General features: G+C 48.5%; 1 protein-coding gene across 1 annotated transcript; it reads left to right on the forward strand.

The window, feature by feature from the left end:
• Window positions 1–9: 9 nt before the first annotated feature.
• Window positions 10–23,468, forward strand: MORN5 (MORN repeat containing 5; the record flags this gene model as incomplete). The annotated part of the gene is given in 8 exon segments (XM_079789799.1): window positions 10–56; window positions 394–421; window positions 425–445; window positions 447–496; window positions 1,823–1,970; window positions 3,747–3,858; window positions 5,483–5,614; window positions 23,389–23,468. Coding segments are annotated over 8 exon segments (618 nt in total).
• Between the last annotated feature and the right edge of the window lie 337 nt (window positions 23,469–23,805).

The following is a 23,805-nucleotide window of genomic DNA, read 5'->3' on the forward strand; positions in this document are numbered from 1 at the left end:
GCAGGCGCCATGCAGTACACGGGGAGCGAATATATTGGAGAATTTGTAGATGGGAGGTAAGGGCCTCATTTGATTCATTATGTCTTGAACATCTGTGCCTTTTAAAGGGACCTTGTAGCAGACACTTTCACAAACTTTATCTCTTTTAACCTTCAGAACAACAATGTCAGGTAGGATTGTTTATTCCCATTTTACAGTTCAGTAAAATGAGACCCAGAGAAGGGAAGTAACTTGCTCAAGCGTCAAAGCTGAGATACGTTCATTCCATATATACTTGGGCCAAGGCAGAGGCAGTGGGTCTGCAGGAAATAGAAACATGTAACAGTTTGGGGATTTTATTGCCAGGACTTGGCAGCTGATTGGCTCCTGGTCCTACTCAGAGACTGCTTCCAGTCCCAGCCCAGTGCCCAGCTCCAAGCTTTGAACCTGGAGAATTCTGATACCATTTCATGAAAATTGAGAACTCTGAGGAGGGGCTGCTTTGGCAGAGAAGAGGGTGAGTTCCATTTTGGGTGAGCTGGAGATGTCTGTTGAAGGTTTATAGAAGGAAAATGATGTCCAATTTACAGTAATAAAAAGGGGATCTAATCTCAGGGAAGGATTAGATGGAAACTATGCTTAGAAATGATGTGATGGGATTAAGCAAAAAAAAGAGAAAAGGATACATGTTTATTAACTTACGTTTCCCGATCACAAGCCAAGTACAAGAGCAAGAATTAAAGGAAATGTAAACTTAAAAAAAAAAAAAAAGAAATTATGTGATCTCAAGCAAAGAGGTAGAAGAAGAAGGAAGACTTAAGGTAGAATAAAGGCAAAATAGTTTTTGAGCTCTTAGTATATGCCAGGCATTCTGCTACAGTTTTGTAGCCATCATTTAATTACCTCAACACCTTTAGGGGGTAGTTGTCATTATCCCCATTCTGCAGATGAGAAACTGGCTCAGAGAGGTGAAGGAGCTTTCCCAAGGTCACACAGGCACAGAGAGCTGGAGCCAGGCTTGGCCTCCAGGTCTGCATGGCTCAGAAACTGCTTTAACCACAGAGCTTTCACACTTTGGGACTAGAGCTCAGTGGCATCTGTCATCCGTTCAGTCATCTCACTGACCTTTCTGTTTCCTTCATTTCTTACTCAGTAGATGTTTATAGAGCATCTGTTTAAGAAGAAACATGATTCTAAGAGTTGAGGATACCAAGGCCTTCCTCCTAGATGCTTTGATTAAATAGGAGAGATGAAATATACAATTACTAGGCAAGCGTCCAACAGAGGTACAAACAAAAGCCTAAAGGAGTTCAGTTAGGAGCAGTGACTTCCAGCTAGTGAAGAATAATGGAGAATGAATAAAGGAATGAATGAAAGCATATTTCTTAAGCAGACCCATGTAACCCGTCCAAATTGTATACTTTTCCAAATATCCCACTTGTGATGCAATGGGTAGGGTTGGGTTGGTCTTTGCAGGAAAGACACAGAGCCAGCAGCCAGGAAACCTGGCCCTACTCTCTGCTTCACAGCGCTTACTGTGTGGCTTGGGCAAACCCCTCCCCTCTCTGGGCCTACCCAGGAATGTTCCCAGGAATGACGGATATTTCAGGACAGCCTCTCTGTGAGGAAGAGGAGGAACAGATCACACTGCCTCCCTTCATCAGCTCTTCTTATTTTTGAACTTTTGAGGGAAACAACACAAAACTTTTGGTTTTAAGCAGAATATTGCTGGGATGATAACATCTGAGGATCTGGGGTTCGGTTCCTCCTTGCTCTCCTGTGCCTGCTGGCGCAGATCCTCCCGCTGCCACTCAGGGCTCAGTGATTTCCTTTGTCCTTACAGGATGGAGGGCGATGCCGAATACATCCTCCCTACTGAAACAAGATACGTTGGGGAAATGAAGGACGGCATGTTTCACGGCCAAGGAACCCTGTACTTCCCCAATGGGAGCCGATACGATGCCATTTGGGAAAAGGGATTGGCTGTTAAGGTGATTAGCCTGGGAAGGGGACTGCCGAGGAGAAAGCCTCAGACAGGAGGACTCCCACCACACACACACACACACACACACACACACACACGCACACGCACGCACACACGCACACGCACACACGCACACATACACACAACACCCTGCCTTCCCTATCCAGTGCCTCTTGACATCCAGGGATCTGGGGTCTTCTCCCTCTGGATCCAGAAGGGCCCCTGGAGAGGCCCTGATGAGTTAGGCCATGATGAGTTTGAATCCTGTTAAGCCACTAACTGTGTGACCTTGAGCCCATGACTTCCCCTTTGAGACTCATGCTCCTTATCTAATAAATTGGGGATGAGTTTTATTAATTTCCTCTTGCTGCTGTTACAAATCACTACAAAGCCAGTGCCTTAAAACAACAGAAACATGTATCTTACAGTTCTGGAGTCAGAAGTCTGAAACAGGTGAGCAGTACGGCATTCCTTCTGAAGGTTCTGTGGGAGGATCCATTTTCTTACCTCCTCCAGCTTCTAAAAGCTGCCTGCATTCCTTGGCTCATGGCCACCCATCACTCTGACCTCTGCTTCCATCATTACATCTCCTCTCCCTCTGCTTTTGTCATCACCTCATCGTCTATCACTCTGACTCTCTTGCCTCCCTCTTATAAGGACCCTGGTGATTACATTGGGCCCCCCACCCAGATAATCCAAGATAATCTTGACACTTCAAGATCTTTAATTTAAGCACATCTGCAAAGTCCCCTTTCCCACGTACAGTCCACATATTCACAGGTTCCAGAGATCAGATGTATTTTTGAGGACCATTATTCAGCCTGCCACAATAGTATCAGGCCCTTCCTGGGATGGCTGTGAGAGTAAATGAAGCAGTATATGTGAGTGCTTAGCTCAGTATCTGGCACACAGTAGGCACTCAATAAGTGTTAGCTGTTACTGCCACCACCACTGATACTATCATGTTAAGTCATCTAATCCAAGGATTCTGAACCTGGAATTTGTGGGTCACAAATAGAATTCAGGGAGCCAGCAAAAGCTCCTGATTTATATAGAAAAGTCTTGTGTGTATGGGACTATATTTTTCTCTGGGGAAGGATCTATAACTTTCATCAGTCTCACCAAGGGTGTGTATGAGGCTGGCTCATGACCTATAAAAGATTAAGAAACACCCCTTGTCTTATAGCTTAAAGAATCTAAGCCCCAGGAAGGGGATGTGACTTACCCAAGGTCACACAGTGAGTTAATAGTATTGGAATTTCCACCCGTGTTTCCTGATGCTCAGGCCAATGCGATGTCTGCATCCTGGGGCTTCTTCCTTTAGCACTAAGGCAGCAGAAGCAGAATGGATGTGTTTGGACAAAGGACTGTGACAGATGGCTCTGACCTTTTGAGTTTTGGTAACAATAAAAGAGTTATAATAACTTTAAACATCTATTGAGTGCTTACTACATGCTAGGCACTGTGCTAAATGCTTTGCATCTACTATTTCCTTGAATTTCACTGAATCAACCCTATTAAATATGTGCTATTGTTATCCTAATTGTACAAAGGGCGACACAAAGGGCTAGAGAGGGTAGGCCATCTGCCCAAGGTCACGTTTAGTCATATTTTGAGTGCCAGGCACCAAGCTCAGCACTGTACCTCCATTTCTTCTCATCACCTGTGGAAGTTACCACTTCTTTTCTGTGGCGGTAGGGCAGTCACCTCTTCCCTTGGCCTCTGTCCTTCTTGGTTAAAGAAGGGCTTCCTCAGATCCGCCTGTGTGCTCCTTGTCGTCCAGGGCACGTACACCTTCTCCGACGGACTGCAGTATGACGCCAAGAACTGGCATTACTGTGACGGCTACGACCGGAGGTTTTACACCGAGATCTGCCACGGCTTGAAGCCTACAGGTACCCAGGCTCCTTCACTCCCAAACTGAGAGGGAGAGGAAAGGCAGTTTTGAATAAGTGGGCGTGGCCTATTGAAGTAACCCAAAGGAGAGGAGGAAACGAGCAGGGGCCACAGAACACACAAGAGCCAGGACCTGGAGCCACTTGAGACACTTACAAATGGCTCCTCCTGGGTTAGTGATGACGGGGCCTGGACTTTGTCATGGGCTCTTCACCCGAACAGAGGCCTAGAGGCAAAGAGCTCCCCGGCCACAGGCCCCCAGCTCTCACACAGCGGCTGGTTTGGCCAAAGCTGGGCCTCTTCAGACCTGAAGGCAGTGTGATGACCTTCCCTGCACCCTTCCCTCTCCTCCTGTGACTCCCAGCAGAGCAGCTTGATCCTAAGCACCCACTTCCTTCCCAAGTCACTCAGCACTCGGAAGACCTCTCCAACAGCCTCCCCTCAGGGCCAGGGCAGGCATTGTTAGGGCAGGGAGAGGGTTCGGATTGCCCCTTCACCTCTCTGGGCATCTGGGAGATGGCCATGTGCAAGAGGCTTCAGGGAGAGAATGGCTAGAAAGTGCTCGGCATGGAGAGTGCGCTCAGTAATTGTTAGTCAATGGTGTACCCTAGTGATCATCATTAACCAACATAGGAGAGCCTACAGTGTGCAGGACTCTGAGCTCTGAGCATGGGGCCATGCTCAGTGGGCATCCAGGCCTCAGTCCAGAGGACAGGGAATTACAAGAACCACAAATTAAATGAAACCCAGGAAGTTATTCATCCCAACCCTGTCCCCTTTGCTCAGGCCTCCATATTCCAAGATGTACAACATGACCTAAAAGATGCACCAGCTCCTCTTTCCCTCATGGTGGTTCCAGTGTCCCCAGTCCTGGGAGTGGTGCCGAGGCCCTCTCCTCCCCTGATAGCAGAAACTCAATATTCAGGTTACAAACTGGGTATCTACCCACTTCCTAGCTGGATAACCTTCCTAGCAAGTCACTTGCCCTCTTGGAGCCTCAGTTTTCTTATCTGTAAAACAGGGCCACAGGATTGCTGTGAGAATGAAGTGAAATAGTAGGAGTCATGCACTTAGCCAAATACCTGGCACATAATAAGCAATAAATGGCGGCTATGATGGTAATTTGGGTGAGAGTCAAGGTTCTCTATTACCTTATCCCTGCCCACCTGGCCCATTTCTTTCCTTCTGTTCTTCCTTATACGTGCCTGACTCCACGGGCTTCTGAGTGAGGTGTAAGCACCTGCTCTGGCCTCGGCCAGCACCTTGAATGCCATTCCTCTCCTTACATGCCTTCTATCCAAATGGCCCACTCGGAGGCATCCTCAGGGTCTCTCCGACTCCAGAAATGTGTCCTTATCATGGTGTCCCTAGAAATGGAAGATGGGGTCAAAGAAAAGAGATGGGGGTCCAGTTCCTAAGACGCCCCCTCACTGAGCCATTTCTGGGACACTCCCCTGGGCACTGCTCCTGCTGCTTTTGCTCCTGGCCCTCCATGGGGAGTGTTTAGTCCAACAGTGGTACCAATATTCACATGAGCACCTGGCCCACAGTGGACTTTGGCAGAGGCTGGGCTTGAATTTGGCCTTGGTGGTGAGTTAATTATCCATTATTTATCCTTTCAAGGTATCTCTCAACTCTCCAATATGGACCCGCCTAGAAAAATCCCTGCAGGCTATTATGACTGTGGAGATGGCTTCTACAACCCGAAAACGAGGGTCGTCAGGGACTATAAGAATCACTTTCTGCGAAATGCTGGTATGTTCATTCTGACACCCTGTGGCACATGTTCTCTCTTCTCTCATCCACACGCAGGTTTGTGCATATGTGCGCACACACATGCATTGGATGAGAAAGAAAATTTTGCCGATAAAAGACAAACACTGATTATCTGAATGTTTCACTAATTGAAAATCTTAAACTATCAATTCTATACACAGTCACAGAGTGAGGGAAAGGACATTAGTGGTCCTGGTTGATGAGAGCAGCCTCTCCCCATAGGGAAATTTACACAGTAAGACAGTGTCCCCTCTACCGCACTGTATAAATTAATTGGGAGCATTTTTATAGAACTAGGGTTCCATGGACATATTTTGGGAATTCAGCACATAAATATAGCACTGAAAGGCTTAAGGTACTTTTTAAAAATATATTTTTTATTGATTTCAGAGAGGAAAGGAGAGGGAGAGAGAGAGAGAAATATCGATGATGAGAGAGAATCATTGATTGGCTACCTCCTGCATGCCCCACACTGGGGATCAAGCCCATAATCTGGGCGTGTGCCCTGACTGGGAATCAAACAGCCACTTCCCAATTCACACGTCCAATGCTCAATCACTTAGCCACACCGGCCAGGCTAAGGTACTTATTTTTGCATGGTCCCCTTCAACTAGTATTTAATGGACACCTACTGTATGCTAGACACTATGCTTGGTTGGGCAGCAAAACATGGGAAAGCTGGACACAAACCCCTTCCTTCATGGAGTTTATAGTTGGACAGGTAGCAGACAATTCCTACAAACAGCTGACTACATCATGGAATAAGCACGACAAAAGGGAAAAACATGGCCCTAGATAGGAGGTGGGGCCGGAGAGGTGGGAATGCTTCGGTGGGAGCACAAAGAATCCAGAATTGAAAATTTGAAGAGGGTCTCAAGAAGGAAATGACAGCTAAGCTGAGACCCAAAGAATAATTGTGAGTTGATCATAAGGCACAGGGAGAGGCTTTCCAGCCAAAGGAGACATCACAGCTAAAGGCCTAGATGTGAGTGATACCATGTGGTCAAAGAGAACCGGTGGCCCTTCAGCCAGGGGAGTACCTTGGAGGTTCCAGAACTTCAATTTGGTAAGTGAACACTAGCTGATCAGACTGAGAAGGACTGACTGACAGTGACCAGACTAGCAGGAAGCCAATATACAGGGTATCCAAAAATAAAATGTATACACATTTTGAATAATTATAAAGGCAGTGTTTGTTAAAACACATTTTGTTTTCAAAATAAAACAGAAATCATCAGCTGTTAAAGTATGTATGTATTTTTGGGACACCCTGTACAAGTAAGAACGTGAGCATTTTCCTTTAACACAGTGATTCCTAACCTTTCTCTTGTCTAGAGTCGGACTCACTAGGAATAACAACTATGGACCTCCTCCTAGAAAAATGTATAGACATGCACACACACACACACACAAGCATACATGTTACACACACACACACATAAACGTATTTTGTATGTAATCTTAAGAGGTTGATAGTCTCTCTAAAGATCCAGATCAAGAAACTCGGCTCTATAATGAGAAAGAAACTGCCAGGTAGACCAGAAGTCCTATCCTGGTTGATGAGAGCAGGCTCTCCCCATAGGGAAATTTATACAGTAAGACAGTGTCCCCTCTACTGCACTGTATAAATTAATTGGGAGCATTTTTATAGAACTAGGGTTCCATGGACATATTTTGGGAATTCTGTGTTGGTATAATTGTTCTTCAGTTGTGGTACAATGCAACTGATTCATTTTCAGGTTTTTAGGTTTGAACTATATTCTAGTCTTATCTCACTGAGGTGACATCCTGGTCCCAAGGAGAGTCACAGTCTAGTGGGGGAGACAGACACAGAAACATACAATCACAATATAATGAGATATGGGCCCTGGTCAGGGGAAGCCCTGGAGGATGAAAGGGTATTGAGGAGGGAGAACTAATCACCTGGCCAAGATGGTGGAGGGTGTCAGTCAGAAAAAAATGGTGTCAGAAGTGATGGGTCTTAAAGATGAGTAAGGAGTTCATAAACAGGAATGTTTTGGAAGGATATTTCAGGCAGAGGGAACAGCATGTACAAAGACACAGAGGCATGTAAAAATATGGTGTGGCTGGGGAATCAGAAATTGTGTTCCCAGAATCCTGTGGGCAAAAGCTATGCTTAATGATAAACTTTAAAAAGCATTTAGGGGCATGAATAGGCAGAGCACAGGATTTTTAGGACACTGAAAATACTCTGTATACTATAATGATGGATGCATGCCATTATATATTTATTCAAACCCATAGAATGTACAACACCAAGAGTGAACCCTAATATAAACTATGGACTTTGGGTACTTGTGATCTGCCAACATAGGTCCATCAGTTGTAACAAATGTACAGCTCTGGTGGTGGATGTTGGTCATGGGGGAGACTCTGCATGTGTGAGACAGGAGGTATATGGGAAATCTCTGCACCTTCATCTCAATTTTATTGTGAACCTAAAATGGCTCTAAAAAAATTAAGTCTTAAAAATGCATCATGGGAAGGAAAGGCCATTCTTAGGAAGTTTGAAGAAGGACAGACATTGATGATTGTCTGGTCAACAAATACTTATTGAACAGTTGCTATGGATCTGGCTTTGTATTCTGCATGAAGGTGATAGCAGCATCATGGCCTCTTCTGTCAGGGAGCAGGAGAAACTGACAGTAAAATGGATCATAACAACACCAAGTTGCTGCAAGAGAAGCTAACAGGGATACTTAACCCAGGATGCCAGCAGGCTAGGGAGGTTTCCTGGGAAAAGCAAGATCTAATGTGCAACCTAAATACGAGCAGACAAGTGCAGCAGGGTTGGGAAGAGTGTTAAAGGCAGAGGGACCAGCACATGAAAGGATGAGAGATGGGGGAGAACCCTGCACTTCTAGGGGCGCATCTCTCCTGGAGGTGAGACAGCAATGTGTGAGGAAGAAGAGCAAGGGAGGGAGCCCGAGAGACTTGGGGAGTGTGAGGGCAATAGGAAAGACAGTGGGTGTCTTTGCATTTGAAGGGCGGTGGGGAGCCAGGGAAGGTTTCAGGCAGATAGGAAGTAACTGATTTATCCTTTAGGAAGGTTTCTGTGGTTACATATAGAGAAGGGACAAAGGGGATAAAATTAGATAGGAGATCCTTCTGGCAAGATATCAAGGGAGGGACAGCTAAAGGACCCCATGCCCCTGGTGGTGGCACAGAGACCTGGGTTTGAGGTCCTCCCCCCCTCCACCCCTACCCCCACCCCACTCTCAGGTTACTTGCTGGCTCACCCTGGGTCAGTGCCTTCCCCCTCTGGGCCCCTTTCTCTTTTTCAGTAAAATGAGGGCATTGGGGTGGGTAATTTCTAGGGTCCTCCCAACCTGAAGAGTCTGTGATGGAGGAGAAAGGCAGCCAAGGGGTATTTTGGTCCTGATATTATAGGACAAATCAAGGTCGGAGTGTCCTGGAAAACCACTAAAAGGAAGTCTCTGTGAGTGCCACCTAGTCATTACCCTTGACTCACCCTGCCAGGGACTGATTCGGGCTTCTGTCCATCTTCTGTTTTCCCCCAGGGTCTTTCTCCCCTGCATTCCGGTCTGTCCCCATAAACAGTACTTCCTGTTGGCATCCTGGAGGCACAGGGGTGCTGGCCATGCAGGCCTAAGGCAGGTGACTGAGGCCACCCCAGAGTAAACACGGGGGCCTGAAGCACATGCCACCTGGGTGCGGCACCAAGAAGGGTTGCTTGCCTGTGGAGCCTCTCGGAACTGCCTCAGCTTCTTCCCCAGACAGAGAAGCTTGCTTTAGGCCTGACTGGAAAGCCGGGGACTGCTAAGCTGCAAACTGCAAACACGCCTGACCAGTCTGGGTTTGCTAGGTCTGGGTTCTCAAGAATGCCTTTCTTACTGGGAGGATGGTTCCTGCTTGCCGGATTGCTGAGAGGATTGAAATCCATCCCTCCACTCATCAAAGCGTCTTTGAGTGCCTACAATGTGCCAGACTTTGGCGATCGGGCAGGCAAGAATTCTCTGGGATTGTGACTCTCAAACCTTTCGACCCTGGCTGGCAGTGAGGAAAGATTTATATCATGGCCCAGTACACACACAAACACATGCACACATATGTATGTATTCTTTCTACATGTGATATACTGTGATATTTTCAATTTTATTTAATTTAAATTTTTAAAGTGCTGGTTGCTATCTGCAAAATTGATTTCACAACCCCCTAAGGGCCAGGGCCAGCCATCGATAGGCCATTGTTCTAGGCAGCCTTCCCTAACCAATCTGTCCCTCCTTCCTTCCCCCTCCACCTTTCTGTCTGGGTTAGGCGTGTCTTCTCTGTGCCCCACAAGCCTCACTAATGGCACTTAGCCTGTGACAGAAGTAGCTTTATTTGCCCATCACCCCCACATGAGTGGGAGCTTCCTGAAGGCAGGGATTATATGACTATGTCTGATTCATCACTGGGTCCCTGGCACCTCACACAGGTCCCATGACTCAGAGCTGATTATGAAAGCAAGCAAGCGGGCAGAGGACCTGCCCACAGGTCCCTCATATTCTTCAACAAATTATATAATATTCAGCCCCGGGCACATAATAAGCAATGCATTATTTTGAGTAATAAAAACAGCCCATCATAGTCATGTGCCACTTAACAATAGGGAATACGTTCAGAGAAACGCATTGTTAGGTGATTTCATCGTTGTGCCAACATTGCAAAGTGCACGTACACACACCTAGATGGTCTAGCCCACCACACACGCTGTATAGTATAACCTATTGCTCCCAGGCTATGAGCCTGTACAGCATATTACTGTACAAAACAATGCAGATTGAATCAGTCACAGGAGAAAATAATGCAATCAAGAGACATGGTAAACATGAGGTGTCTGAGTACACTCTAAAATAATGATAAAAAGTACAGTAAATACAGAAGCCAGTAACACAGTCATTATTATCATTATCAAGAATTACATACCATACATAATTGTATCTGCTATACTTTTATACAATTAGCGCAATAGGTTTGTTTCCACCAGCATCACCGCAAACACATGAGGAATGTGTTGCACTGTGCCCTTTTACACCGGCTATGATGTCACTAAGTGATGGGAATTTTTCAGCCCCATTATAATCTAATGGGACCACCATTGAATATGTGGTCCATGGTTGACTGAAACATTGTTATACAGCACATGACTGTATATTTCTCTGCACCTCAAAAAGCTTGAAAGCTTAAGCCATCAGAGGTCTCAAACCAGAACCTCTCATCCACAACTCAGGGAAAGGAATGGTCCTTGTGGGGGATCCTTGCCTGGCCTTTGCTAAGCGCCTTACCTGCTTATCTCTGCTTTTTTCTACCATCCCAGTGGGTTATCTGCAGTGAGGACTCCTGGTCTCAGATAAGTTAATAACCTGCTCCTCGTCACACGGCTGGTGACAGAGTCGAACCCAACTTGGTCCCAACTCTGTTCTTACCATTCTCCTTGTCAGCCGTGTTCTGTAGTTTATTTTTTCCTCAGCTATCTCTGCTCCTAGACATGACTCATTCACAGTTGTTCCTCCACCAAACACAGATCCTGGCACCCAGTGGGACCACAGCAATGTTCCTAAATGAATGCAACGGTCCATTTTAGAGTCGTAAGATAAAAACACCGCGCAGTTCCCAAACCGAAATGCTGTCTTATTTTGTAAAGGGTCCTTTACACACTGCAAGCCAATAAGGAAGCACTTAGGGTATGTGGGATAATTACCTTTAATATGGTGGGAAATTGAGAGATGGACTCTGCCCCTTTCCCCTTTATGCCTGTACCGCCCCCCCACCCGCACCTTCATTCCTCCCGGGAAGGCTAAGCCAGAGCTGTTGGCAGCTTGCACACACATCTCTTCGTGTAGCTGTTGCTTGCCTCAATGCTACTAGCAGAAATCACTTACAGAATAACTGCACCACTAATCCTTGCTCCCTCCCCGCAATTAATGACACCCCAGGCGAGTGTCTCAGCTGAAAGGCACATTATTAATATTCAAAGGAAAAAAACCCTCATAACCATTTTAACATATACAGCTAACAATGAACTAAATTTGCTTTGTGGAAGACAGAGAGTGAGCATCCCAAATTAGTTTATGTAAAAGCTGAAATTCTTTCCCGAAAGGTCTCAGTACCAGCCTCAAAGAATATCCTGATCATCAGAAATGCCGTTAAGATTCCCACCAACATTATCCCCTTTGTTGTCTGAAATGTCGAATCAAGCACATCTGGCAAATGTCCTAGAGCTCACAAATCTTTCAAACAGCGTGTAATTCGATGGTTAAAGAGATAACGCCAGCGCTTAATCTTAATCGTGCTGCTCTTCAAAATAGCACCAACTTTCCTTCAATCAGAAACAATGGATTTGGCTTCTTAAAAATATCACATACGAGTGATTATTTGCAGAGAGGGCCCCTCTGTGCTTGAACCTGTGGGTTCCAGACAGAATTTAAAATCAAATCGCAAGCCTCATTTGAATGTGTGCTCAGTTAAATGGACAATGGGAAGAAAGGGTGTGAATTGGGGTCCCCTTTGGGATGGCCTGTGTGATTTGCTGTCTTTGGGAGATAACTCCAGCTTCACCAGGTGAGGACAGATGGAGAAGGAGGATGAAGATCACCATGTGGTGAGAGTCGACACTGACTGAGCATTTGCCAGGCACAGGATACTCAGCTAAGGGGGAGGGGAATATTGGCATGATCCCTGTCTGACCAATGAGGAAGTAGGCTCCGTGGGGTTAAAGAATTTCCCCAGGAAATTTGGCAGGAAGTGGGATCCCCTGCTCCGAGAGGTTTTCCTCTTTCCACTTGGCCAGGCTAGCTCCAGGATCGTCTGTCCACAGAGGCAGGGCGTGGTGCTCCCGGATAGTGGCGTTTCTCTGCTCCCACCCAGCCGGAGAGAAGCTGCAGAGTGAACCCCTAGAAATGAAAGAGCACGTGGTCCCTGAAGTTTCTCTGGGATTATTTAAACAGTTGAAAACCAGAAATATCCCAAATGCCCGAGAGGAGGGAACTGATTGAATAATAGATGGTATGTTCTTAGCATCAAATGCAATGCAGCCATGAGCATGGGAGTGAAGAAATGGTTCTATTGATACTCAAAGGCGCCCATAGTTTATGCAGGTGACAAAGCAGGACAGTTTAACAGTCAGCATTACTGAGTACTTACTATGTCCCAGGCCCTGGCTTGAGCACTTCCCATATTTTATTTTATTTTGTTTCACCCAGTCCTCACAGCAGTGCTGTGAATTAGTGGTCTTGATTACAGCGTTTCCACTGTACAGATGTCGAAACGGGGTTGGGGTGAAATGCGTTGCCCAAGGTCACACAGGTTATAGGCGGCAGAGCTGGACTTGGAACCCAGGTCCAGTTGACTCAAAGCTGAAGATGACATTTAGCTGGTTCTGAATGAGAAGCTGGAGTTTATTAATGAAAGAAAGACCAGAGCGAGCACCTTCCTTATAGCCCAGACAGACAAAAAGACCCCAGGACAGTAAGATTGCCACAGGGCACTCTTTCTCTCTAGAGTTCTCTGCCTACTTTATTGCTCAAACCGGCCAAAGAAAAAGAAGGTCTTTCCATGCCACCGACAAACCCAGACTCCTTTCATCTTGAAGCCACTGCCTTCACCTGGTCGGTGAGAAACTGGAGACCCAGAGAGGACAAAACACCTGCCTGACCTTACACAGCCTGCCCGCGGGACCGCCAGGCTGGGCCCCCGCTTTCCCACTGCCAGCCAGGCCTCCTTCTGCAAACCTGTCTGTCTCCAGGCTTCCCTTGTGGGTTCCGGAAACAGGCCCAGCGAGGCTCCCGCACAGCCCCTCCCGCTGTCATCTCTCAGCAAGACAAAAGGCAATTTACCTAAATGTATAATCACCTGGGGGCTGGCAGGCAGGCGCATCCCTGCCTTATCTGTGGTATTGTTAGCAGCGCCATAATGAAGGCTTTGTGAGGGATAATATCCCACTTGTAACTGCCAAGTAAAATGCCCGCACAGCTCACACCTCCCGCCAGCACGCTTGGGCATCAGCGACAAGCGAAAGGGGTACAAAGGAAGAGGATGAGTACCTCCACGGTGCCAGGGACTCAATCCCTTCCCAGTCCTCCCAGGAATCTATCACTATCCCTCAAACTGAGGGGAAACTGAGGATCAGAAAGTAAGTTATTTACCAACGGGTGCAGCTACTGAAAGGAGGAACTGGCATTTGAAACAGGTCTCCCTGACACCAGAGGCCATGCTCTGAACCAGCAGGATGTGCTGTGGCCTTTTCTGGGTCACGAACCCCTTTGAGAATCCAGGCAGTGCTGTGGACCTCCCCAAAGAAGTGCACTTGAACCCACAGAGAGAATTTTGCCCACAGGGCTTGGAATCAGCCCCTCCAGGATCTTTGCTCCAGGAATAACCACCCGCCCCAGCTTGCTGCCTCTCCCTGCCTGACCTTCGGGAATTGCCCCTTGCCCTCCTGGAAATTCCCCTTCCAGCCTGTGCCCATCGGATTCTGGTAACAGCCCTTCCCCCGCCCCCTACGGCAGCCTCCTAGAGGCATCCAGAGGACACAGCTTCCCCTTCCCTGGCTGGAATCATCCCAGGCCAGCACTGCAGTGGTGTTCTGTCTCCTTTAACAGAAGTCAGAGGAGAATGCCAGGCCGGAGCGCAGGGGCAGAAGTCACACCTCTCTTCCTCAGCCGAAGCTCTGGGAGTCAAGGCAGTTGGCTGAGAGCCCTGCTAGACCTCAGGGCGGGAGAGGCAGGCATGGTTAGGGGCCGGCTTTAGAGACAGCCAGATCTGCCACCAGATCCCAGCTCTGCCATTTGCCAGCTGTGTGACCTTGAGCGAGTCTCTTAACTTCTCTGAGCCTCAGTTTCCTCATCTGAAAAAATGGGGGTAGAACTAGGGCCTTCCTAGTTGTGGTGAGCATCATTGAGATGATGCAGGGGGCACAGCGAGAGCCGTGCCTGGTCCATGAGGAGCTTAATGCACATCAGCGATCACAGTTGCCATTATTTACACCTGGTGTGGGGGTGCTAGTTGAGAAGAAGGGGCTTCCTTAACTCTGTGCTCCAAAGGGAGGAGCCAGTGTCACCTTGACAAACTGCCCTCTGACCTCCACCCACCTGCTTCTGATTCAAAGACTGGACTGGAGGCCTGCAGGTCCCTGCTCTCTCTCCAACCCTCAGCATTGTTCTGGATCTCCCCAGACACAGACCTTCACTGAGCCCCAATGACTCACTGCCCCAGCCTTAATTCAGCCCTCAGCTTCTGCCAGCAGGAAGACAGAGGTCCCAACAGCCAGGCCTCTGCCCTTCGGTCCATCATCCACACCCAGCTGGAAAGCAGGGACAGAAGGGAGCAGAGGTCAGAGTCAGGCCAAGCGAGTGACCTCGGCCTCAGTGCGTTGCTCCCAGAGCTGCCTGTGTGCAGTGGCATCATGAGTGTGTTTAGGGCATGCAAATTCAGTTATGAGTGCTTGAAAAATAACAGTGGGGATCGGGGAAGCAAGCAGAATAGCAACAGTGGTGCTGATGTTGGTGACTTGATCTCTTCCCGCCGCCACCACCCCGCCCCGGCCCCCGCTCAGCACACACTCGCTCTGGAGTGAATGTGGGAGACATGGCTCAGTTGGTCTTGGGCCCTCTGTGCCTCCTGTCATGTGAGCACCTTGCCACACTCAAGATGACTCTAGTATTTGAGGATATGTATGTTTTACCAACGTGGTCTGCATCTGGACCTCAATCGCAGAAATAACTGTTCCAACAATGTCAGAATACTGACTGTGTGGATTCAATGAGATGACTGCACGGGGACTTCCTAAGAGATTCCCAAGGGTCGTCATGACGATGCACACTTTTTCCTTTACCCACCAAACTAAAGGTCCTAAAACTCCCGTCTGGGACAACCCGAGCTGTGCCTGTGACGGAGGTGTTTATGAGGATTGCATGAGGTCAGGCCTGCCGAGTGCAGGGCATGGCACCTGGACATGGAAGTGGCTCCTACTGCCTGGTAGCCATGGTCCTTGCCCAGACTCAGCCCTCCCCAGCCACAGCCCTAGTCCAGCCCTGGGTCTGACCTTGGAGGCCACATCCCATTCGTTTCAACATTTTTAAACAAAACATATCCACACTACCACATTAAATGTAATTTTTTTGCTTTAACACTTCGAAAGGATTTTTTAAACTTTGCTTGGTAAATTGTGTGACCACCAGACTTTAACAACTGGCTGCAATTTCTGAAGAGCCATGTGCACACTGGAGAATTCTTGAAAAACGAGGAAACCAAGTCTACAAATTGGTTTCAAGTGTAATAAAATTGTTTTGATTTCTAAATTTAATAATTAATTAAGCCTGAATGCATTAATTATAACATTAAGTTCAGCTTTACAGATTCCCTTTTTATTTTAGAGCCAATCATTTTCCCAAGCCTCTTATATTTGCACAGGCCTTGAAAAACCTGTGGGTGCTGCGCCCTGCACCTCTAGTTCCCAGTGGGCGAAGCAGCCGGGGCTAATCCACCTTTCACCCACCACACCCAGAGGATGCTCCTTTGCAGGGAAAAGCAAGAGCAGTCCTAAGTGCACCCCCCCTTTTTTTTGCAGGTTGTGCCTAGACAATAAACCCAGTCAATATTGGTGATGCTGTGGCCTTGGCCTCTGGCCACCACCACTGCCAGCAAAGTTCAAAGCTTCTTTCTTGTCAGGAGTTGTGATGAGGGTGTGGCCACCCTCACTTCAGGGCCTGGTCCCGCTCAGGGCCTGACCTCGCCCCACCAGCTCACGTAGCCCTGCATTTGCACAGAGGGTGTGGCTGGGCTTTTGGGACAGGCACCTGTCCACAGGTGTACCTCCCATGCTGGCTTGGAGCCACGGTTCACACAGAGGTCTTGACCCCAGGACAAGAGTGCAGCCCCCACGCCAGAACCTCCTTCCCCAGAGCCTGTCCTGCCTGGCAGTTTGGATGAGCACTGAGCCATCTCAGCATCTGATCACACACACGCTCAGACTTCAGGCACTCACACACTGCCCCGGCCAGCCACACACTGCGTGTCACACGCACTGACCATTCCCGTGCGCACACTTTCTCCGCTTCACCTCAGTACCACCACTTGCACACTCACAGTACACACCTATTCTCACTTGCACACACACCACCCGTAGGTTCTCACACGCGTTCACCCATTTGGAAACATGCCCGTCTGTGCCCATGCACAGACTCACTGAGTGTGAATTTTGCACCAGCACACTTTCTGCCCTGGTGGAATAAGGTGGGTGAATTGATTCACTCTAAGCCTCAGTTTCCTTATCTTAAATGGGGACAACCCCATCTCACTCACTGAGGAGAGGACAGACATGACCCTCTGCCCACAGAGCTGGGCACCTCCTAGGAACTTGGCCAGAGTGATCTCTACCCTTCCCCCAAAGCTAGACGTCTTGTTTCATCTAGGTGTCCTCCCTTTTCTGCCCCACCCCACACCCCCAGGGTGGATAGCCCTGGTGACTGCAAGTGTGCTTGACTCAAAGGCGTGCCAGAAGGTAGCAGATTCAGCTTGTGGGTCCTAGGAACTTGAACCCGCCCGTTTGCCCTCTCTGGGCTTGCCTGCCCCAGCCTGCCCACCTTGCTTTGAACAAAAACCATTAGCTGAGCTGTCGCTCTTCATCCTTAGGATGATGATCCTTGTGTAAAGGCCTCCTCCTTCCCCACAAGGAACCAGAAGTCCCAGGGGTGCTCTGATGAGTCCCTCAAGATCTTGCCCTTGAAGACACCTGTCAAAATGGTGATCCTAGCTCCCACTTCCTGAGTGCCCCCCTGGTGTTATTCATCCTGACCAGTCTTCACTCTGCCCTCTGTGGGAGGGCTGGTTAAAGCCCCCGTAGAGACAGGGAGCCCGGCTCAGAGAGGGAGAGTGATTTGTCCAAGGTCACCAAGAAAGTTGGCGACAGGGCTCAGTAGGACCCAGAACTCCCAGGCCATGCTGTGCTGTCACGCGGGCCCTGACGTCTACATTGCAGAGACAACCTTTGCCTTTCCTTCTGGTCTGGAGCATTTCCTGTACACCACGCACTGTGCTGGGTACTTCTGAGGAATGATCTCACTTGCTCCTCACAAGAAACCTTCCAGGCAGGCTCCTTCATAGATGAGGAAGAGACCCAAAGAGGTGCTGCAAGCTCGTGCTCCAAGCCTGGGCTCTTACCCATCATACCACACTGCCTCCCTGCCAACCAGCTAGGAGCTGATATTGCCTTGCATCTGTTGTGAGATTTTCAGACTCTCTCCTTCCCCACCGGCCCGCTGACCTGCAGACTGCACTAATGACACCCTGGGTGACCTGGGCCCCACGCAGTGGCCTGTGCAGGCCTGCCCCTCCCACCTTCACTGTGAGGCAGGCCCCAGGCCCGCCAGGGCTTTGAGCTTTCTGAGTGTGGTTGGCGCCCCGGTATGAACCCAGACAACCCATCCTCCTGGTGCGGTTGGGCTGCTCAATCCATGGCCTCAAGTCAGAAAAGGAAACAGCAGCCCCTCCCACCCTCACTGTGAGGCGGCCCTGGCATGTGCTCTGCCCTCAGGAGCTCCGTTTGCTGAGGGAGGGGAAGAAATTCTTCCCCATTTGTCCAAATCCCACAGGATAATAAACCTATTACTTTTATGTCCCCAAATGGATAAAGTACATTACTTATCCATTCATTCATCATATGTTTATTAGGTACATTTTAAGTACCAGACCTGTGCTGGGGCCTGAAGACCTGAAGTGAATCAGATGTGGCTGCCCCGGGCTGGTGGCGGTGACTGTGATTGACAGCATGACCTTGGCCCTGGGTCAGGGAAGGTGACATCCAAGCAGGGCCCATGGGGGCAGAGAACAGCCAGGAGGGCAGGGCCCCAGCCACACACATGCATGAGGGTCCTTCAGTTTGGATTGTGACAGGACTAAAAGAAAATCATGTTCATCAGGCAACTCTAAATTCACACCCCCTTTCCTGGTCACACGGCCTCTAATGCACTGTGGCTTTATACTTCTTTGAAAGAAATACTGAAATAACACTCTTATGTTACATTTGGTTGCTTATGTTAAAAACATTAATTTGTCAAGTGTACATGTGTAAAACATACTGCTATTATACTCTCGCTTAGGTCTTTCTTTACTTACATATGTACTAAGGCCCAGAAACGGGAGGCCTTGCACCTGAACCAGGTCCTGAAAGGAAGGGTGTTCCCCAATGAGGAATAGCATGTACAAAGGCCCAGAGGCCCTGGTGAGCATGTATACCCACGGGCAACTGCAGTACCTTAAGGTGGCTGCATTTTACAGTGTGAGGCAAGTGGGGGAGGGTGGCAGGCTCAGAAGCAGGAGGATCTGGAGGGCCTTGAAGTCCAGGCAAAGGAGCGGAGAGCCTTTCCAGGGAAGGCTTCTCAGAGGGGAGCCCGTGGTCAGATTTGGGGTCTCTCTTGCAGCAGGTTCCTTTTCTTCTCTATAAGAAGCCCAATTCTCCTAACGATTGGTGAGACCCATTGGGTGGGAGTTAGGAGGTAGGTATATGCAGGTGGCAGCAAGGTCACTTCTAAAGCTGCAGAAGGAGACAGAGAAATATTTCTGCCCCAAAGCAGTCAGATCTAAACTTGAAGAATGCCCGAGTCAAGCCTTTGGACAATAGAGATAAAGCGCCATTTGTATCACATCATATCGAGGCTACACACTGTCCATACGACTGATCACTGTTGGTGTTGACCTTGACCACCTGGCTGAAGTGTGCTTGTCAGGTTTCTCCACTGTAATGCTTTTCACTCCCTTTCCCGATTGTCCTCTTTGGGAGGAAGTCGCTGTGCAGCCCACACTTAAGAAGTGGGGTTATGTTCCATCTCCTTGAAGGTAGCACATTCCCATAAATTACTTGGACTTCTTCTACACAGGAGATTTGCCTAGTCTCCGACTTTATGCAATGTTATCAACATTTTGATGCTGGGTCTTTGTACTGTTTAGAAGTTCAAGCACCCTATTGGTATTTTGAGGAACCTACAAATATTTTATTTCAATTACTAAAATGCATTACCAAGGCATTAAATTGGAGGGTAGGAAAAAAGCCAATAATTATTTTTATTTTTTTCCTATTGTCGAAACACTTTAATGAGAGACTTGGAACTACCCAAAATAGAAGAACCTTTCTAGTCCTACTGCTCAGAGCTGACTATTAGTCACATTCGGTTTATTATTTTTAATTTTTCCCTTGTGCACAGTTTTTACACAGGTTATGCTGTGTAATTTTGTGTCTTGCCTCTTCCCACCTTTCTTTTTCACTTACCATATAAAAAAACATTTCTCCTATGTTGCAATACAGACTTCATAGCCATATATTTTCAATTGCTGCTAAATATCCCCTCACGTGACTCACCGTCCCCCTCCTCCACCCCGCTCCCCAATTTAACTCAATGCCTAGCACATAGTTGGTGTTTGGAAATAATTTGTTAAATGAATGAATATATGACAAAGTAATCACTCAGCTGTTTTTTACAAATGTAGCTTATTTCAGTTTTCTTGATTCTAAATAGATTATTCCCTCAGGATAGTGTCCCATAGTGGAATTACTGGGCCAACCGGCGGGGGGCAAAACTTTTCAAAATAAATGCACCGAACCAGAAATCTCCCTCCTCCTCCCTCTGAACCACCAGCAATTGTGCCAAGGGTAATAATTTACAATTGATTAAAGAGTTTGTGGGGTTGTTTTTCCCCATCATTTTTCCCCTCTTCTCCCCCCTCCTGCCCAAAAGGGGAGAAATTATCTGAGAAGGTGAAGATGTTCTCAGACAATCATATTAACATATTCCAACAATTGCAATTTGCAAAATAGTAATCACAACTCCCCGGATCTGGGAGGCATTAATCAAAGCGGCAGGTTTAATTCCATTTTAAATATTGATGAAATGTGCTTGGGATGCCTCACCCTGGCGTGGCAGGGCCTGGAGCCTCTGCGGGCCTGGGAGGTGGAGGGAGGGTTGGCGAGCAGCTGCCGGGAGGGGAGGCATCTGCGATTCAAATTGGTGGCTGTGCAGCCAGGTAGAGAGTGAAAGGGGTAGTGAAGAGGGCTGTTAAGTCCATTGCTGTCAATTTGTAACGATCAGGGAGGGGCCGAGGACTGGTTCCGCACAATACACCCGGTTTGTCTGGTTTCAGGGGTTACCACTGAAGAGGTTGCAGCTGCACTGATTCGAATAGCCTGGAGACTTCAGAACTGTAATTACCAACCAGGCTGCTCCGTGTGGTGGCAAAAGTGGGCTTCACCAGCGCTTAACTCCTTGTGTGCCGCCACCCTCCCCCCACCCCTACCCCGGGGTTGGCAGCCACTCTCAGATTCCCAGGCAGCCTCCCCAGGGGAAACTGAGGCCCACTAGCTGCTTAGGGCATTCTTCCAAGCATGCCGGGCAGCCAGCCTTTTCCCTTAGGCCACCTGTGAAGAAATAGTGGGGGTGGGGGCACCGTCACCCTCCAGCACCATCGCTTCTGCCTTGGAGTGGGAAGTCAGGCTTTGGAGTCTGATGAGCCTTGGTTTGAATTCCAGTGGATGCAGACCTGGGACAAGGCTCATCCTCTCTATAAAATGGGGGGCATCTCCCCTGCCCCATTGGGCGATCACAGAATCAATGAGATCTGGTGTTTGTAAAGCACAAAGCACACAGAAGGCTGTCAGTATGCCGCCTTCTCCATGATCTTGGACATGGTGCTTCCACAGCAGAGGACGGTGGGCAGGGGGGTCTGATTCGGAGGGCAGGATTTTTGTTTTTGCTCAGCTACCGCCATTTGTCACTCAAGGAGGATGGGTCGTCCTCGCCTCCCTCTCTTAGGCAAGAGCTGTAGCCCTGTGAACTGCTTGAGGGCAGGGGTTTGGGCTACTTCTCTCTGTCCCCAGGGCCAGGCACAGGGGGAACCAGGAATGAGGGAGGGACAGCAGGCAGACAGCGTGGTGCTACCAGGGCTGAGTTGGTGAATGAAGCCTGTGTACGATGCGATGACCCTTCTCATGGAGTGTAACCCAGAGAAGTTCTCCCACATGTCCATGAAGGGGTGTGCCCAAGAACGTTTGTCCCAACATTATTCCTGGTAACAGAAGCTGGGGGCAACTTGCATGTCCAACACTGGGAGGATGGATAGCAACACGGGATGGAAGCCCACTGTGGAATATTAGGCAGCAGCTTAAAAAAAAAAAAAAAGCCATGCAATGGAAGAATTAAGAAAGATCACCAAGAGCAACAATGTGTCATTAGAGACCAAGGCTAAGATCATCCACCCCCTCACATTCCCAATTACTATGTACAGAAGCAAAAGATGGACAGTGAGGAAGACTGACAGGAAAAAAAAAAGATTCATTTGAAATACAGTGTTGTAGGGGAGCACTGGTGAGCAGTGGGTCCTAGGGCAAATGAAGCCTCAAACATCACTGGAGGCAGAAATGACAAACCGGAAGCTGTCCTATGTCAGGCACATCATGAGAAGGCAGGGTTCTTTGGAAGAGACAATCATACTGGGAAAAGCAGAAGGCAGCAGGAAAAGAGGAAGACCAATACGAGATGGACTGGCTCCATGAAAGAAGCCATAGGCGTGAGTCTACAGGAGCTGAGCAGGGCTGCTGGGGACAGGACACTGTGGCCCTCACTCATTCACAGGGTCACCAGGCGTCAGAGCAGACTCAGCAGCATAAACACAAGAAGCAACAAGCTAGATGTATGTGTAGCTACAAGAATAGATCTTGAAAATGTACCGCTGAGTGAAAATATGAAGACAATGAAATTCACAGCACAATGGCATTTGTGTAAATTAAAACCACATACGCACACAAAACAGCCATACATATTTTACAGAGCTGCATGCATGTTTAGGGGTACATATCCCACCATTCGAGTCTCTGTCACGGTTGGGGAGGGGCTGGGTCTGGTTGGGGGCAAGGGGATAAGGGGAAAAATAAAAATCAAGTCAGTCTGCAGAGGGGCCTGGAATAGAGAGATGATGGTGGTGGACTGTGGGCTGAAGAATGTGTTACGCTCAGCGCTCTCTCAGGTTTAGAAAACAGGTCAGGCCTTGTAGTCAAACAGCCCGAGGTTGAAGTTTGGGCTTTCCACACACTGACACTGGCTGTGGACAAGTGGCTTGACTTTTCTGAGCCTGTTTGTCCATCTGCAGAACAGTGGGATCGTTGTGGTCATTTGGTCACAAGGATTAAGATAAGGGAGATAAACACACGTCGGGCCTTCACGAACATCAGATGCTCTCCATTGCCCACTGGAAGGATCTGAGTAAACAGAGGGTGTCAGCCCCCTGGGAACCACAGGTACTTGGAAGGGTCCAGAGTGGAAACTAAGATCCGAAGGCTCTGGCTCCCTGTACTGCCAGCAGGGCCTGGACCATCCTGGGGGTGCTGTTTATGGATGTCAGACTGGGCAGATGCCGGAGCGAGCTGCCCTGTGAGTACCTGTTAGGCTGCCCAGCTTAGAGTGGCCAGACAGTGTCACTCCTACCTCCATCAGCAGCATCCACCAGCTATAAACCCTTTTGTGTTCAATTCCCCCAAGACCAGGCCCTCACAGGCAACTGAAGGATCCATTGTTAGTGAACGATCTGTTCCTTCCCAACACAGAGCTGGCTAAAGAGACCGGCCACCAAGGCGACCCCGGGGTGCTGGAATTCACCCACACCCCAAGACCCCACCTGGGGGTCTCCCGGGGTAGATAAGGCACCGTGAGCCCCCGTGATGACCAGCTCTTCCTCTTCCCTTGCAGATGATGATGAGCATGAGTGGATTATCCGGACGTGTCGGAAGGGCTGGGACGAGTTTGTGGGTCACAGGCCCACGCTGTGAGCTCTGCAGCCACCTCGGCCAGAGGCTTCCCTCTGTTCTACTGGCATCGGCTGGCCCTGGTGGCAGGCTGTAGTTAAGAACCTGAACTTGACTCGGGAATAAAGGCTTTCTGCAGTTAATGGCCCCAAGTGTAGTTAAACTATTTCTTGGAACAGGATCCTCATTTCACCTGCATCAGAATCACCTGGGCGAATCTGTGAACTAGATATTCCTGCCAATCCGAATCTCTGGGAATGGGGTCTAGCAATTTGCGCTTCCTCGTATTCCCTATGCACATGGAAGTTTGAGAACCATCACCTTACAATAATAGATATATGTAATTGAAAGAGCAACTAAT

This window comes from Cnephaeus nilssonii (genome assembly GCF_951640355.1).
Source record: "Cnephaeus nilssonii genome assembly, chromosome: 14".
NCBI classification, from domain to species: domain Eukaryota; kingdom Metazoa; phylum Chordata; class Mammalia; order Chiroptera; family Vespertilionidae; genus Cnephaeus; species Cnephaeus nilssonii.